Consider the following 14624-nt stretch of genomic DNA (forward strand, 5'->3'; position numbering starts at 1 on the left):
AGTAGGAAGCATAAAGAAATGAGTATTGAATTAGGTCATTTTTTTCTCCCTAGCAACTTTAAAAAAAAGATTTTTAAAAATAAAAAACTAAATATTAAATTTAAAAAAGATAAAAGTTCATGTAAAAGAAATAATCTTTCTGGTTTGTCAGTACATAAGAAAAAAGCAAGTATCCTCGACTATGTAACATCTGGTTCAGGGTGTTGCCTCAGTAAAAATTAGCTCAGTTACTTCTGATGGACTTTATCTTGGTATAAAACAGCAACAATAGTTAGAAGCCATTAGTAGTCTGTTAATTCAGGACAGAAACTAGTGTTCCTTTTAGGATAGATGGCTTAATGTATGTCAAGAAATGCAGCTTGGAATGGTTAACTTAGTTGTAGTTAACCTGTGAATCACTAGTCTTTACGGTTTGTAGTGTGGCTTTGCAAACATTTCTTTACCCTGGGCTCCGGGCACAGGGGTGGAGAGACTGGAATAGATCCAGGGACTTCAAGTATTGGTTTCAGTTTTCACTGAGGCTTTGCCGTATGTAAGTGAAAGCTTGCTAGCATGGGACCACTCGGTCGCAAGCATTCATTCCACCGCGCCTCTGAGTGTGCCGCCTCCTTCTACCGTTCACTTTACCAGGTGTAATGAGACCCAAAAGACTAAAAACTCTGGGACAGTCATTTATTCAATAAATATTATTGAGCTCCTGCTGTATTCCAGGCAGTGTTCTGGAGTTACAGTGGAGATCTCTGCCCTCATGGCAAGAGAGAAACAAGAAGTCAGTAAAAATATGGGTATTATAAAATGCGAAAGAATCTGTGGAATCAGGGAAGACCTCGCTGAAAAGTGACATTTGAGTGAAGATCTGAATGATTGTAGGGAGCCAGCCAAGCCATTTGGGGGACTCTGGGGAATTGTTCCAGGCAAATAGGACAGCAAGTACAAGAGGGTACGTGGTATTAGGAATAACAGGGAGGCCAGGTCAGCTAGAGCAAAGGCATGGGCTTTGCAGCACACCATTTAAGGTATGACAAGAAGCCATGGCAAGGTTTTGAGCAGGGGTGATATGATCTGACTTACAGCTTTACAGAGTCATTCTGGCTGCATTGTTGTGAATAGACAGAAAAGACACAAGAGCAGAGGCAGAGAAACTCATTAAGAGGCAACTGCAGTGATCCAGGCAAAAGATGATGGCAGCTTGGACCAGGATGGTAGACTAGAGATGATGAGAAGTGCTCCTAGGTATATTTTTAGTTAGAGCCAGTAGGACTTGCTGGTGGGTTAGCTATGAGATGTCGATGAAAAAGAAGAGTCAAGGGTGACCCTGAAGATGATCAGCCTCTAAGCTGTACTGCCCTCTGCCTAGTATCTAGTAAGTGCCCAATAAATGCTATAAACATCAACTCATTGAACATGTAAGTACCTACTGTGTACCCCATGTACAGAGCTGTGTTGAAGACTGGAAGGTGAGTTAGACACTGTTCTTGCCCTCAAGGAGCTTTTGGTATAATAAAAAGAGATAAGCAAGGGTAATACAGTCATTTGTCACATAACGTTTTGGTCAATGATGGACCACATATATGATGGTGGTCCATAAGATTATCATGGAGCTGAAAAATTCCTATCACCTAGTGACCACTGTAGCAGTTCATGTAAAAGAAATAACACTGTAGCAGTAAGCATTACTGTTTTGTGCTGATCTCAGTCTCTTGATAGTAATGTTATTGGCTTAGAAATGCCCGGGGGGTTATAACCTGGGCCCTGTGAGCTTCCCACAGACATGACCCCTTCCTAAACCAATGTCATGATTGGACAGACCCTTGTGGTTTTTATTAGGATTGCAAGATGCCCTTCAGCAATAACCTTTGTGGTTCTTATGATTGCAAGATGCCCTTCAGCAATAACCATTAGAAACTTTGAAGAAAAAAGGGTTATTACTTGCAGGCCCTGGAGGGTACAGAGCACACCAGTGGGCACCAGAGAAGTTGGAGGGGTGGGGCGGGGAAGAAGAGCATGGGCCTGAGGTTGAGGGTGGGGTCCTTAGGTTTCTACAGGTTCACTCTTTATTAGTGAATTTAAAACCTAGGAGTGGGAATTTAAAGTGCAGGAAGAGAAAAAAAAAACAAGTGGCCCAAATGGTTACTTATCAAACCAACCAAAATCCCTAAATCAAAGAAGCCTCAGTGGGGGAGGCGGCCTGGCTCTTTATCTAGTCATGTGGCTGACCCTGTGTTTATTGGTGATAGCCTTCCTCGAAGGACACTTCTTTGAAGTGGATGCCTCAGCAATCAAAGCTTAAGTCACTCATTTGCATTACAAAAAAGAATAGCCCACTGCCTGGGCTTCCACTACAAGTTACTGAGTGTTTCTGGTGATGCGCTGCCAGTCATATAAAAATATAGCACACACAATTGCAGTAATTACAGCAGTAGGCTTTTCCATCTAGGCGTGTAAGTGCACTCTGTTACCACAAGGCCGAAATCGCCTAATGACGCATTTCTCAGACTGTGTCCCTGTCGTTAAGCAGCACATAACTGTGAAGTAACATAGGTAAGATAAGAGAGGTATTTGCAGGGTGCTCTGGGAAACAGCAAGAACTCTAGGAATCACAAAATGTCATGGGGCAGAGTCTTACTTAGTAAGGAGGCTTGATCATCAGACTGGAGGAAGGACATGGGCGTGTTGGGGAGGAGAAACTTCCCTCTGCTCTCAAGGTTCTTTCAGCTGGTCTAATAATGAAATAGACATGAGACAGATTAGCTAGAGAAAATAACCAAATTTAATACATACATATGTATGGGAACCCTGCATACATGAGAGGGTCAGAGACAGAAAGGGAACGTGGGTATGTAAGACATTCTGATCTAGGGATGATGTAAGGTGCCTTGGGGGCTTCAAGGGGTCCTTGAAGAATGATTAAGAAGAGCAGATGTTTAGTAAGTAGAAGTTTGTCCTGCTCTACCTACAGGTCAAAAGAGATTATCTCTGATAATCTCCCATTATGGGTAAGGCCCCAAATTCAAGTTCTTCCATGTAGTCAAGGAAGGAGCAGAAGTTTCTCCTGAGCCATATTTCTTTGCACACAGATTTATCACATGAAAATAGCAACCCATTCACAACTTTTGATTAGTTCTGGGTTATAGTAATATGGGGGTAAAGCTGAGGCAGTTTACATCTTTATGTAAACTCTATCTTTAATGCCCTAAAGGCAGCAGGACTTAGAAAAAGAGAAGGAGCTGAGAGGGGGAGCCTCATATTATAACTAGCTAGTCACTCTCCACTTATCCAAAGATTATTTCTTTTAGCTTCCCCAAACTTCTACTGTATCATTTTATAACTAGCATCTTTCTTACCTATAATTTATTCTCTCTTTTTATCTCTTCTTGTGGTTGGTTTACTAGGTGTGTCTTTTATCATGCTAGCTTTATCAACGATATTAAGTTGCTAAAGGGAACTTTGTTCTCCATAACAGGTAGAGAAAGATTTATCTTTACTTGTAATCTTTACTTAGAAATAAGTAAGAAAGACCGTAGAATTTTAGATTTAAAATGACAGAGAAACCATTAGCTTTTTCATCTCACATGTAAGAAAATTGATAGCCAGAGAAGTGAAACATATCTACAAACTGTTTATTAGGAGAAATCGAACTTCTAGAAGCTAGATTTCCTAATCCCTCATCTCATATGCTCTCTATTATACTCTCGTTCTGTATAACTCATGGCGAAAGCTATCCTCCCAAATGATGTTACCATCTTGTTGGTTTGGTGAACCAAAACACAATCTTTATTGGGTTTAGGCAATAGGTTTTAGATTATTGAGTTAGTCGGTATTAGACAGACTTTCTGTTACTGTGCTGGTCCAGGTGCTCGTTGTGGGTCGGTGGTAAGGAAAAATGAGGGAATGGTGGGGGTGTGGCATACCTGCCTCCGTAATGATCCACCTCTGAATTAGAACATGACAGAGTTTGTTTACTTGGTTTGAGGGAAATTAATCTTTTAACTATATTTTGAGATAGTCTTCCTAGTCTAGTGCCATGAAGTCAAACGGATCTGGGTTCAAATTGTGACCCTTTGTGATCTTGGGCAGATTATTCAAACCCTCAGAGACTTCTTTATCTGTGCTAGAATAAGGATAATACAAGACCCTTCTTGCAGGGTAGTAAAGATCAAAGAAAATTTGTGTCAATCTCATAGCCCCAGCACATAACATACACTGACAGCATGGAAGTTGCTGCTGCTACTGCTGTTAGTTTGGAAGGTATGAGGGGACAGAACAAATAAACAAAAACACTTGGAATGAAAATCAGAAGATTTGGCAATCTAGAGGCTCATTTAGTAACTATTAGTAAAGAATCCAAAAGGTGTATACAGTAACATAATTTGAGAAAGGAAAAGGAAGTTGAGAGGGACATGAAACGAGTTCTTGAAACAGAAGGAATTCAGGGATGTCATGGAAGCCAATTCCCTCATTTTATAGATGGGTTGATTAAGCCCAACGAAAATAAGTAGTTCGTTTACCCAAGAGTAAACATCTAATTATTGACGAAGCATATAACCCTGGTCTCCTCAGGATCCTTTTTATTATTTTATAAATAGAGATTAGATAAAAGTTCAGGGAATCATTCCTGGACATCAGATAGATGATCAGAGAGCTAAAAGAGTAATCTTATTGAAGACTGTCACTTAGCATGTTACTCTCCTACTCAGAAGCCTTCAATGGTATTTCATTATCCACTGAATGAAAAAAAAAAAAAGGTCCCTTGGGATCTGTCCCAATCTACTCCTCCAGACTTGTTTCATATTACTTTTTCCACATATTATATCCTTCAAACTGTTCCCCATGTTCTAGTTCTCCATATGTAGAAAGTCTATGGGCATCCTGCTTATGCTCGAAGGTACTGGTCAAACACCACTACTTACATGAACCTTCTAGTTGGCACCAGGGACTTTGCTTTGTCACCTTTGTCATAACTTCTCACACTCGGTCTTACTCTAAAGTACGTGTTGCTCCTGCATTGTAAGAGGCAAGAACTAACGTGGTCAACTTTTTCTCTTCTGCAGTGCCTCATGCGTAACAGATATCTAGTGTTTGTTGAATGCAAATAGGTATTTTTATACCCACCTTTCTGATTTCTAGCCTCATTCTCCATCCAGAGTTCCTAAATATGCGATATGAATTAGATGGAAAAGAGATTTGAGAAATGATTTTGATGCTTCTCTGGCATGACAGGTATCAAGGAAACTATGAGCACATATAACTGGATTCCTCTGGAGAAAAGTTTTACCCTATAAAATTACCCATACATCAGATCAGAGTAAAAGAAAGTACTTTTTCTTCCTTCAGTAGGACATCCAACATGTCCGTAGGCAAGAGCTTGAACAGCTCGTGGTTTCAGTGTACACTACCTGGTAACTTGAATCCCATAAAAGCCGGGCTCTCAAAGGAGGAAAGGTTCTGCCTCTGACTAAAGGGGAGGGAGTCCCAAAGAGTTTCAGATGTCCGAGGATTAGAAAGCTGAACCGGGGGGATGGGGCAATAGAGGTCCAGTTTGAGCTGCACATGAAAGCATTTATTTTTACCCCTGGTTGATTACTAAAGAATTAAAGAGGCAGATGAGACTGATATGTGACCTTACTTTAGGCTTTTAAAGGCGGCTGTTTCCCCCACTGCTTTTTCTCTAAAAACTTTAGAACCGCAGAATGCTTCTAACTACCTTCAGCTCATGAAGCAGCCAAGCCAGTTTAACCAGCATGAGGGAAACACCAAACTGCCAACTCCAATCACATGAACACTAGTTACTAATTATCTTCTGGCCTCTGTGGGGAAAGATATAGCTGCTCACTGATTGGATCCTGAGGTTGAAATAACTCCACAGATCTCCACGCTCCAACCGGAGCAGCAAGAAGTGACTCAGATGCTTTGAGAGACATTTTAAGGACAGAGACAGCCTTAGGCTAAACTGTACCTGTCCACATTTCAGCCCAACCCAGGCCCATGGAAGAGAGAAGTAAATCTTGTGTCTTTAAGCACACCGAACATGTGTGAAACCCACGAGATCAGAAAAGAGAAATGGAAAAGAAAGGGCACTGAGTCTCCAGCTCCAGCTGGGAATACGAAGATTGCAGGAGTCTACAGAAAAGGGACCTTACAATGCTGGATGGACTTTACAGAGAAGATGACTTGGATTCCGGGTACCGGACCACAAGGCAGAATCGGCCCTTCAGAAAAAGGCATTGTGGATACTGGCATTTTGAGCAGAGTGAACCAAGCGATATGGACCACGATGAAGTGGAGGAAAGTGGAAAGGACTGTTTGTACCACAGAAGCGGGACTCAAGACTGTGATGGTAATAGGAATTCAGAAAATACAGGTTATGGGAACCCATGTTCTGGGACTAAGGATAATTGGCTTACAGGAAGCCCAGATGTAACCTGGAAAGCCGGAGGATATGGAGAGACGGATGGATACGTGGATTGTAAGAATCTGAATTATAATCTCGAGGACTCTAAAGAAACTGAACAATGGACTGGCTACAGGGGTTTGGATGATTCTGTGGGGAATTTTGGTCAACCTCAAAACTGGCATATGAACCACAGGAATTTTAATTATAATGTTGAGGACTGTAAAGAAACTAATATTTATTATAGAGACCTCAACAATTCATATCATGTTCCTGGGAATTGTACTAATGGTCAGTCTGTGAATTTTAATGGTGTCGATGAAGGTAAAGAATTTGTCGAATACTCTGAAGAGGACAGGAATATTTATCAAAATGATAAAATCTGTTCCAAAGCAAAGACTCATGCCATAGATCAGAATAATTTTGACAGAGAAAATAAAGTCTATGATGCTTTATTTGCAAATTGTGAGTATAAACTTCAGAATCATAGTGGAACAGATTCTCTCCATGAAATGGGGAATTTGGAGTATAATGGCATTGACAAACCAGGAACGATGGCACCTGGAAGCAGAGGGATCACCCCGGACGTGCTGCGGAATCAGCAGACTAGGGGAGACCAAGGCGAACATTATTCTGGCATTCCTCAGGGGCCCTCATTAGAGAAGAATACTTGGCACTTAGAGAAAGAGAGAAAATTAAATGGCCCAGATACTTGGAAAAGGAATAGCTGCCTCCGCCGCACAGCACCCAGCACCCTGCGACGCTCAGAATTTGTGCAAAACAGGAAGAGAACCCAAGGTACGAACTCTGTTAGCCTTAGAAGTAGAAAGCATGGAAATAGATAAAAGGGGTGGTTTTACCAGGTACCAGGAACCCTTGTGTACTTAAGGAACCTGGCTCCTGGGGTTCTTATTAAGTGTCTTGAGCGAGATTTAATTCCTTTGGGAGGCACTTTACAGAGCAAGAATATATGTAGTGCTCTAAATATGTAACATAACTTTCAAAATCAGTGTTCTCATGGAAACTGTACCTTTCTTGGTTTTGTCAGGTGTCTTTCTTCCCCAATATCTTTCCATTCTTAACTTCATGATTTTTGTCTTATGGGGATGGCAAATTCATTAACAGGGCACCATGTGAAAATTTTCTGGCGTGTTCTTTCTCTCAGTCCCTACGTTTCTTTAGACATTAGTGGAAAAGATGTCTTAACTTGTTTTATAGATTGTTTATTCCTTGGAGTTCAGGAATCTTAAGTGAATGATGAGCACTAAAACTTGTGGAATTCATAACATTTATATTCTTCATGGTGCTTTATACAGGTTAAGTATTCCAATTACTTCATCTTGCTGAGTCTTAACTAAGTTATCTGTCAAATGGGGACATTACGAGTCTTTTATTCCTTGCTAGTTTTTGTTCTTCAATTCTCTGAAATGAGCTATGTTTATTTTAATTTTTTAAAATTATTTTTGTTGTTGGTTTTTGTAATTACTGGACTCCCTGTTAAACCTTTATTTTTATTATATATGTTATCCTCATGCCAAGCAGACTTCCTGGTTCTGGTCAACTTGGGGGAGTCCAAGTTATGGCTACAGGGTAATGGTTAGAGTCAGAAAATGCAGAACAATCTGGAAAATCCAATTCATCCCTTCATCCTAAGGAAAAATGTTTTCATCTATATCTCCTGCAGAATAGGCTCATTGTTGAATTGATTGGGCGGGGGTGGGGGGGGGGGTGGCAGGGGTGCCGTGGGGCATTTAAGACTGAAAAGATAAGTCTCTAATGTAATCCTGGAACTGCTGTGGTTTGTCCCATGGTCTTCCAACACAGGCTTAACTTAACTTGAATTTCCAGGGCACCATTGTGGATAAAGCAGGGTCTCTATCTGCATTTATGAAGACAAAAATGAAATCAAACGCGCTTTAGTCGGGAGGCCAAGTATTTAGCAGCTAGCCATTTTTTTCTAGGTGCATTTTTGCTTTGAAATGATAGGGATTGGATGACTTCTAAATTCCTTTTTGTATTGTTTCTATTCCCTTCCCCCACGGCTATTCCTCAGATGAACTTTGTTTCCTATCTTTAGTTCCTTATTGTATTAAGCCTCCTAGCTGTAATCAAAGTGTGTTTATTCTGTGTGACTTAACAGGAGTCAAACCCTTCTCTTTGGAGTGTTGCAATACGCCCTATGATCTCTTTGAAACCAGCTCAGTTCTCCCTTATATCATTTCCATTTTTACAACTCTCTCTCCGTATATATTTGAGGACCTAGCTTTTGATAGTGTGTTCGTATCTCACTCAATTGACACCCCTTTTTATACCTCTGGTTTTCTCTTTAACCTATAACAAATCTCGTTTTTACCAGAAATCCTGTGCTCTCTAACATTCTTTGCTAACTGTCACTGCCCTTCCTGAACATTACACAGTCACAACGTGTAATTACAGAGAGGAAACAAGTGTTGGAGTCAGTTGTCTGTCTGTAGTTCAAATCTCAGTTCCACTACTTACCAGTAGTGTAACTTCAGATGAATTGCTGAATGTCTCTGAGCTTTGGATTCCTTATTTGTAAAATGAAGAAATAATACCTGTCGCACAGTGAGATAATATAAATAAAACACTTCATTACATGTCTGAAACATAGTAGGTACTCATAAATTATGATTTGTCTTTTATAACCCACTTCCTTCCCACTTACAAGTTGCTGCATCAGACCGTCACTGCGTTGTCCCCTTTCTCCCAAGTTCCTCGTTGACCACCCATTGGACATCTGCCCTCGGACCCTGTATTTGCAGGTGTAATTATCCAAGTGGACAGCACCCATCCCTTTCTCCTCTCCTTTTCTTCCCACCCTATTCCTACTCCATCTGAGAAAAAAAGAGCTATTTAATGACTGCCCCCAGCCTGCCTCCAGGCTAAAAACCAAGTCTGTTCTACCGAGATTTGCCCTTTCCCTCACCTGTCTTATCAGTTCAGTCTCCTGTAGAGGCTGCCATCTTAGAACTTGTTAGGACAGGTTTGTAGGGTTTTGCCCTTAACCTAGGGTGTGTGACCCCTAATCCTGGGCCTTGATCCTTACTCCTAGGGGCAGCTCTTTTGAGGTCACAGTGGAAAATTGGAAGTGTTTATTGAGCCTCTAAGTTGGAGGGGCTTAAATTTCAAACTCTGTCTTCCCAGCCCCAGACAGTTGTGAATGAATGTCTGCCTGGCTCTCTGGCCTCCAGCTGTCACTGCTTTCTGCTGAGTTCCCGGGAGTCTCCTTGCCCACCTGCAACAGTCCAAGGATTTAAGGAGAATTTCTACACAGATATTGAGGCTGTTCTTTCTGTGGCTTCCTCTTTTCCAGGATATCTTTCAATATCTAGCCAGTTCAGAGCCCCAGACTTGAACGTTTAACTTCTCAGCCCAGTAAGAGTGCCAGTTGTTTTTGCTTTATTCCCCCTCACGCTAAAAGACTAGAGACTGACTGGGAGAAGAGAGTGGGAAATCAGATAAATACAGATCTTACCTAGTTTACTTCTCTTATTTCCAGTCTCCTCCAGTTTCTGCCTGCCTTTGGTGGTTTTCCAGTGCCTTTATATAGTTATTTTTAGAAATATCTTGTCCAGAGTTGCTAATAGAGGTTAGTACTATGTAAACAACCACTTTCCTATTACTAGACCAAAAGTTGACACTAAGGTTCTACGCTTGCTAATAACCTAAACAGTTATGATGAGAAGGGGACCTCCTGCTTCAAAGTCCAGGTTAACTGGGTTAGTTTAAGTGGATTAGGATATCTAAATGAAGAACTCTTACAGAAAGAAATATGAAACTGGAATTCCATTGAGAGTTAAGGGTAACGGTTCAGGATTGGATAGCTACCTCACAGAGTTTTTTTATAATATTACTAGAGGGACCTTATATATCAACAAGTCCAGTGTTTTATAAATAATGGGTAACCACCCACGATTGGATCTTGACATCTATTGAGCAGGTTACAGCTAGCATTTTTGAAAAATGAAAAAGAAGTGAATAGAAAATTTTCACACGTATCTCATGTAGTAAAACTAAACATGTGATACTTTTGTGTGTGAGAGCGTGTATGTACACACACATACCCGTATTATGTAAATGCATATACCAAGTCACAGTATAAAGTATAGGTCACAGTAAAATGTTTGAAAAACACTTAAATCCAGCCCACTCGTTTTCTAAATGAAGAGACAGAGCTCAGAGAAATTGAAATGTGTGTCCCAGGTAACCAATCAATCCTTAGATCGGAAATAGAATCTGAGTCTCTTGAGGCCCAGACCAGTGCTTTTACTGCATCCCACAGCTAAAGCTAGAAGTGCAGCTATAGGTTTATTCTACATAAATGAACTTAGAAGAGCTGGTAAGTATTGTGTTGGGGGAGCCAGAAGAAGGTCTTCAGATGGAGGGGTAGCAACTGCGTCACAGGCAGCAGAGATAGAGAGGATGCTGGCTGAGGAAGGACCTTTGCTTGAAGTAGGTGGGGTGAGGAGTAGCTGCAACAGAGGCACAAAGCACATTACAGGGAATTTAGGAGGGAAGTGGTGTTGAGAATGTAAAAGCAATTCCTTAAAAGTTTGAGCAGTAATTGCAGTGGAGCAGTGGAACCCAGGAAAATCTTCTGTTTCGTTTTTCTCCCAAGATAAGAAAAACCTGAATAGATTTGAAGGCATTTTTTGCCAGTGTTACACAGATAGTTCCACATTTTTAGGAATCTGATAGTCAAGGTTTCTTTTCATTGCAGGTATGTGAATGTGATATCTCTATAGCTGCATTGTGTATTCAAACTACTGGAATAAAATATCTGCCAGTCAATCCAAGACATTAGCTTTTTACCCTGGTTAATTTCATATGCTGATTACAAGCCATGGTATGGCAGATGCCGTGAAGTCTCTGCCACCCTAGAGTCCAGGGGCATCCTCATAGGCATTAACCGTGCAGTGACAAATGGCCAGCAAAACAACCATGGAATTTCATTATAATTGTTAGTGGTAGTGAATTATAACAACTTAATTTACTTTACAGTTTTCAAAGCACTTTTTGCAGCTCTTATCTGATATCATTCTGTTCTAATAAACATGAGCTATTCATGTATATTTATCAGAAATTTTTTGAGTACCAAACGCTGTTGTGTTCTAGTTAGACAAAGATTACCTTAAGATCCTGAGGAGGGATGAGGCTATTGTTCTAGTACAAGTGGACTGAAACCAGGCATCCTCTAGACAGACTAGCTGTTCACGCAGTCTGTATCTCTCTTTCATGGGCCATCTTTCTCTTGATGTTTTTGCTTTTCTCGGAACTTCTACTTTGGTACCCTCTTACTGCAGACCAACATTTTCCATTGACTCATAGTTTCTATTCCCATTTCACTTGAGATTATGCATGACCATAGATGTTCCAGTATTACCTTGGGGGAATTCTCACAGCTTCTGCTTCTCTTCTTATCTGATCTGCCTGATGGTTTTAATTCAGATTCCCAGGAGAGTGAGTATAATTGACTCAGCTTGAAGTTTGTAGTTAGGCCTTGTGATATGAATTGACTGTTCATTGATTAGGTACACATCCATGGTCCAGTGGCAGTGACAAAGTCTAGGATGGGGGTCATCTAGTTTAAATCATAGCTTAGGGACTGCTGATGGTGCGAATATGGTTTGTGGTGGGCTTTGGAGTGGGCAGACATTCTGAGGCTTGGCTAGTCCAGACCAGCCTCGGCATTTGGAAGTGAGTGAAGGTCTTTTGGTCATCACAGTGGCAGGGTGCAGGGAACTACTTATGTTTAGAAGGCAAGGACTAGGGACACTAAATGTCTTAGGACCATCGTACACAATGAAGAATTATCCTGCCCCAAATGCCACTTGTGTCTCCATTGAGATACTGGAGAAGAGTAAGAATTGTGCATGCCTTCAGGAGCTCATAGATTCGAACAGAAAACAGCATTTAAACAAATAATTAAAATACAATTTTATAAGTGCTATAAAGGGAACTATTAGATCTCTCTCCCCACCTTGGCCCTACTACCTGTGTAACCCTGTTTAAATTATTTAATCTCTCTATATGGCAGTTTCCTCACCAGTAAAACCAGATAATGTACCGATGTGATAGTATTCTAAGGATTAAGTGATGAGTTTATAGATATATATGTCCTTAGAATAGTGTAATAGAGTCTGGCACATGGTAAATGCTAAATAAACATGGCCTGACATCATGTCATTGTCATCGTCATCATCATCATCATCATCATCATCGGTCATCATCATAGACCAGCACATAGATTCTACATCCCCTCTGAATTCAGTTCAGTGGGTATTTATGAACTAGTATTTGTACTTAGTACTGTACCAAGCATTGGGGGTACCTACCTCTCCCACACACACACATAGGAGTCTACATATCAACTGAAGAGACAAAATTTAAAAATATGAATAATTAAATAAAGTACACAAGTATATAGCGTAGACAGTAAATGCTATGGACAGTCATAGGAGGAAAGCTCAGTTTTTACCAGAATTATTAGAAAAGACTTCAGGAAGATATTTGAATTTGAGCTAAAGCTTAAAGGAAGATTGGGTTTGCAATAGGCAGAGAGAATCAGGGAGAACATTCCTGGTGGGGGAAACTATATGAACAAAGATACCATAGTTGTGGTGGCAAAGAGGAATACAGTGGGGTGAAGAACTAAGGTACTGAAATCTTAGAAACTAGGCGGGAGCCTGAGCAATAAGTGAGAGGTGGACCTGCCCGTGTGAGTCATCCTCTCAGATGTAATCACCGAAACTGCCGATGACTTTTCTGAGGGAAGGAATGACTGGGGAAGAAAGCAGGGGTCCAAGAACTGAGCCTAGGACTCAGCCACTGCTTGGGGGCAGGAGGAGGAGGAGGAAAGCCAGAAAGAGGGAAAGGGCAGGATCATTTGAGAGTGTCAGGAGAAAGCCAGAGTATTTAAAGTAAGAGAGAATGGCCTGTACTTTCCAGTGCCACAGGGAGATAAGGCTGACACCAGCGGATTTGTTGAGGAGGTTACTGGTTGACTGAAAAAGATAATTTTGCTGGAATAATGATCAGGCAGAATTAATCACAAAGGATTTAGTTGTGGGGGTGAGGTCATGACGGGAGGACATGAAGACCACTCTTCTTAGACCTTTCACGAAAAGAATCAGAGATGTGACTATAGTTGAGGTGGTCACCAAGTTGAACAGTTTTCATGTGCTTACTTTTTAAAATCGGCATCAGTGCTTGTTTGAAGATAGATGGGTAGATAGGAGGCAGAGGAGAAAGAGGGAAAGAATAAATATGTGGAGGCAAAAGGAAATATATGTAGGGTCATATTTCAAGAGTTGAGAGATAATTGAAGCTTTAGAGAAAATAAGACATGCCTCTTCTGAGATTAGAATGAGCCAATCTGACAGGCTCCCATCTAACTCAAAGACTGCCTGTTGGGATTATGAGTTATAGTCTTAAGAAGCTAGATTGTCTGTTTTCTCCACAAGCCAATACTTAAATTATTTTTAAATAATGTTTCATCAATAATAAAGGAATATTGGTCTGGGGAAGTGGAAATCCCAGATCTCTATAAAAGCAGGAGACATTAAGGAAAGGCTAGAAATTGAGTTAGGATAGGAAGAGGCAACCTTCTGCTTTCATGTGGACCTGAGGATGTTCACAGGTTCATTGGGAGGAGGGAATGAATCAATGCAGCTAACTTGCAGGACGAGAGCCGGCTTAGTCTTCAGTGGGATGTCGGGATGGGGGCTCAGAAACGTGACACACCCACCCTGATACCACAGAGTTTTCCAGTTTGATATTTATTTCCTGAGAAACCAGAAGGTGCTCACACTGTGCACAACCATCAGGCTGTCAAGTCGCAAGGGTGTGATAGTGCTGATGTCGTCATTTCTGATAGGAATGTTCTCATTTGTATACGTGACTCCACAGCAGGTCTCATTCCACGCTATCAAGAAACCCCTTCTAATTGTAAATCAAGAGGGGACAGACAGATGAAATATATTGCATTTCATTGAATCTAAAACACTGTCTACCATAAGACACTGAATAATTTTATGTACCATTAGGAAGAAGGAAGACTTCTAGTTAAACTAGAATACTTCAGTTAACATGCCGTTAACTGGAAAACATGTCTTGCTTTCAGAGATGTTAAAATGTAAAAAAAATGTTCATCTCTTCATCTATTTAAATGCGGAGATGCTTCCACTTACTGCTGACCTCACAGCAATACTTA

The 14624-nt window shown here is 40.8% G+C and overlaps 1 protein-coding gene across 3 annotated transcripts in view; it reads left to right on the forward strand.

Moving 5' to 3' along the window:
• The window catches only part of DNMBP (dynamin binding protein), a 91773-nt gene that overhangs the window by 47533 nt on the left and 29616 nt on the right, over window positions 1–14624 (forward strand). The window contains exon 1 of one of the 3 annotated variants that reach the window (XM_039871527.1): window positions 5840–7189. The exons of the other annotated variants lie outside the window; for them this stretch is intronic. Within the exon in view, the coding sequence (XP_039727461.1) occupies window positions 6142–7189 (1048 nt within the window). The 5' untranslated portion in view covers window positions 5840–6141. Of the gene's footprint in view, window positions 1–5839; window positions 7190–14624 lie in introns of those variants that run through there. 3 annotated transcript variants of the gene reach the window in all.

This window comes from Pteropus medius, unplaced genomic scaffold (assembly GCF_902729225.1).
Source record: "Pteropus medius unplaced genomic scaffold, Ma_sr-lr_union100, whole genome shotgun sequence".
Classification (NCBI taxonomy): domain Eukaryota; kingdom Metazoa; phylum Chordata; class Mammalia; order Chiroptera; family Pteropodidae; genus Pteropus; species Pteropus medius.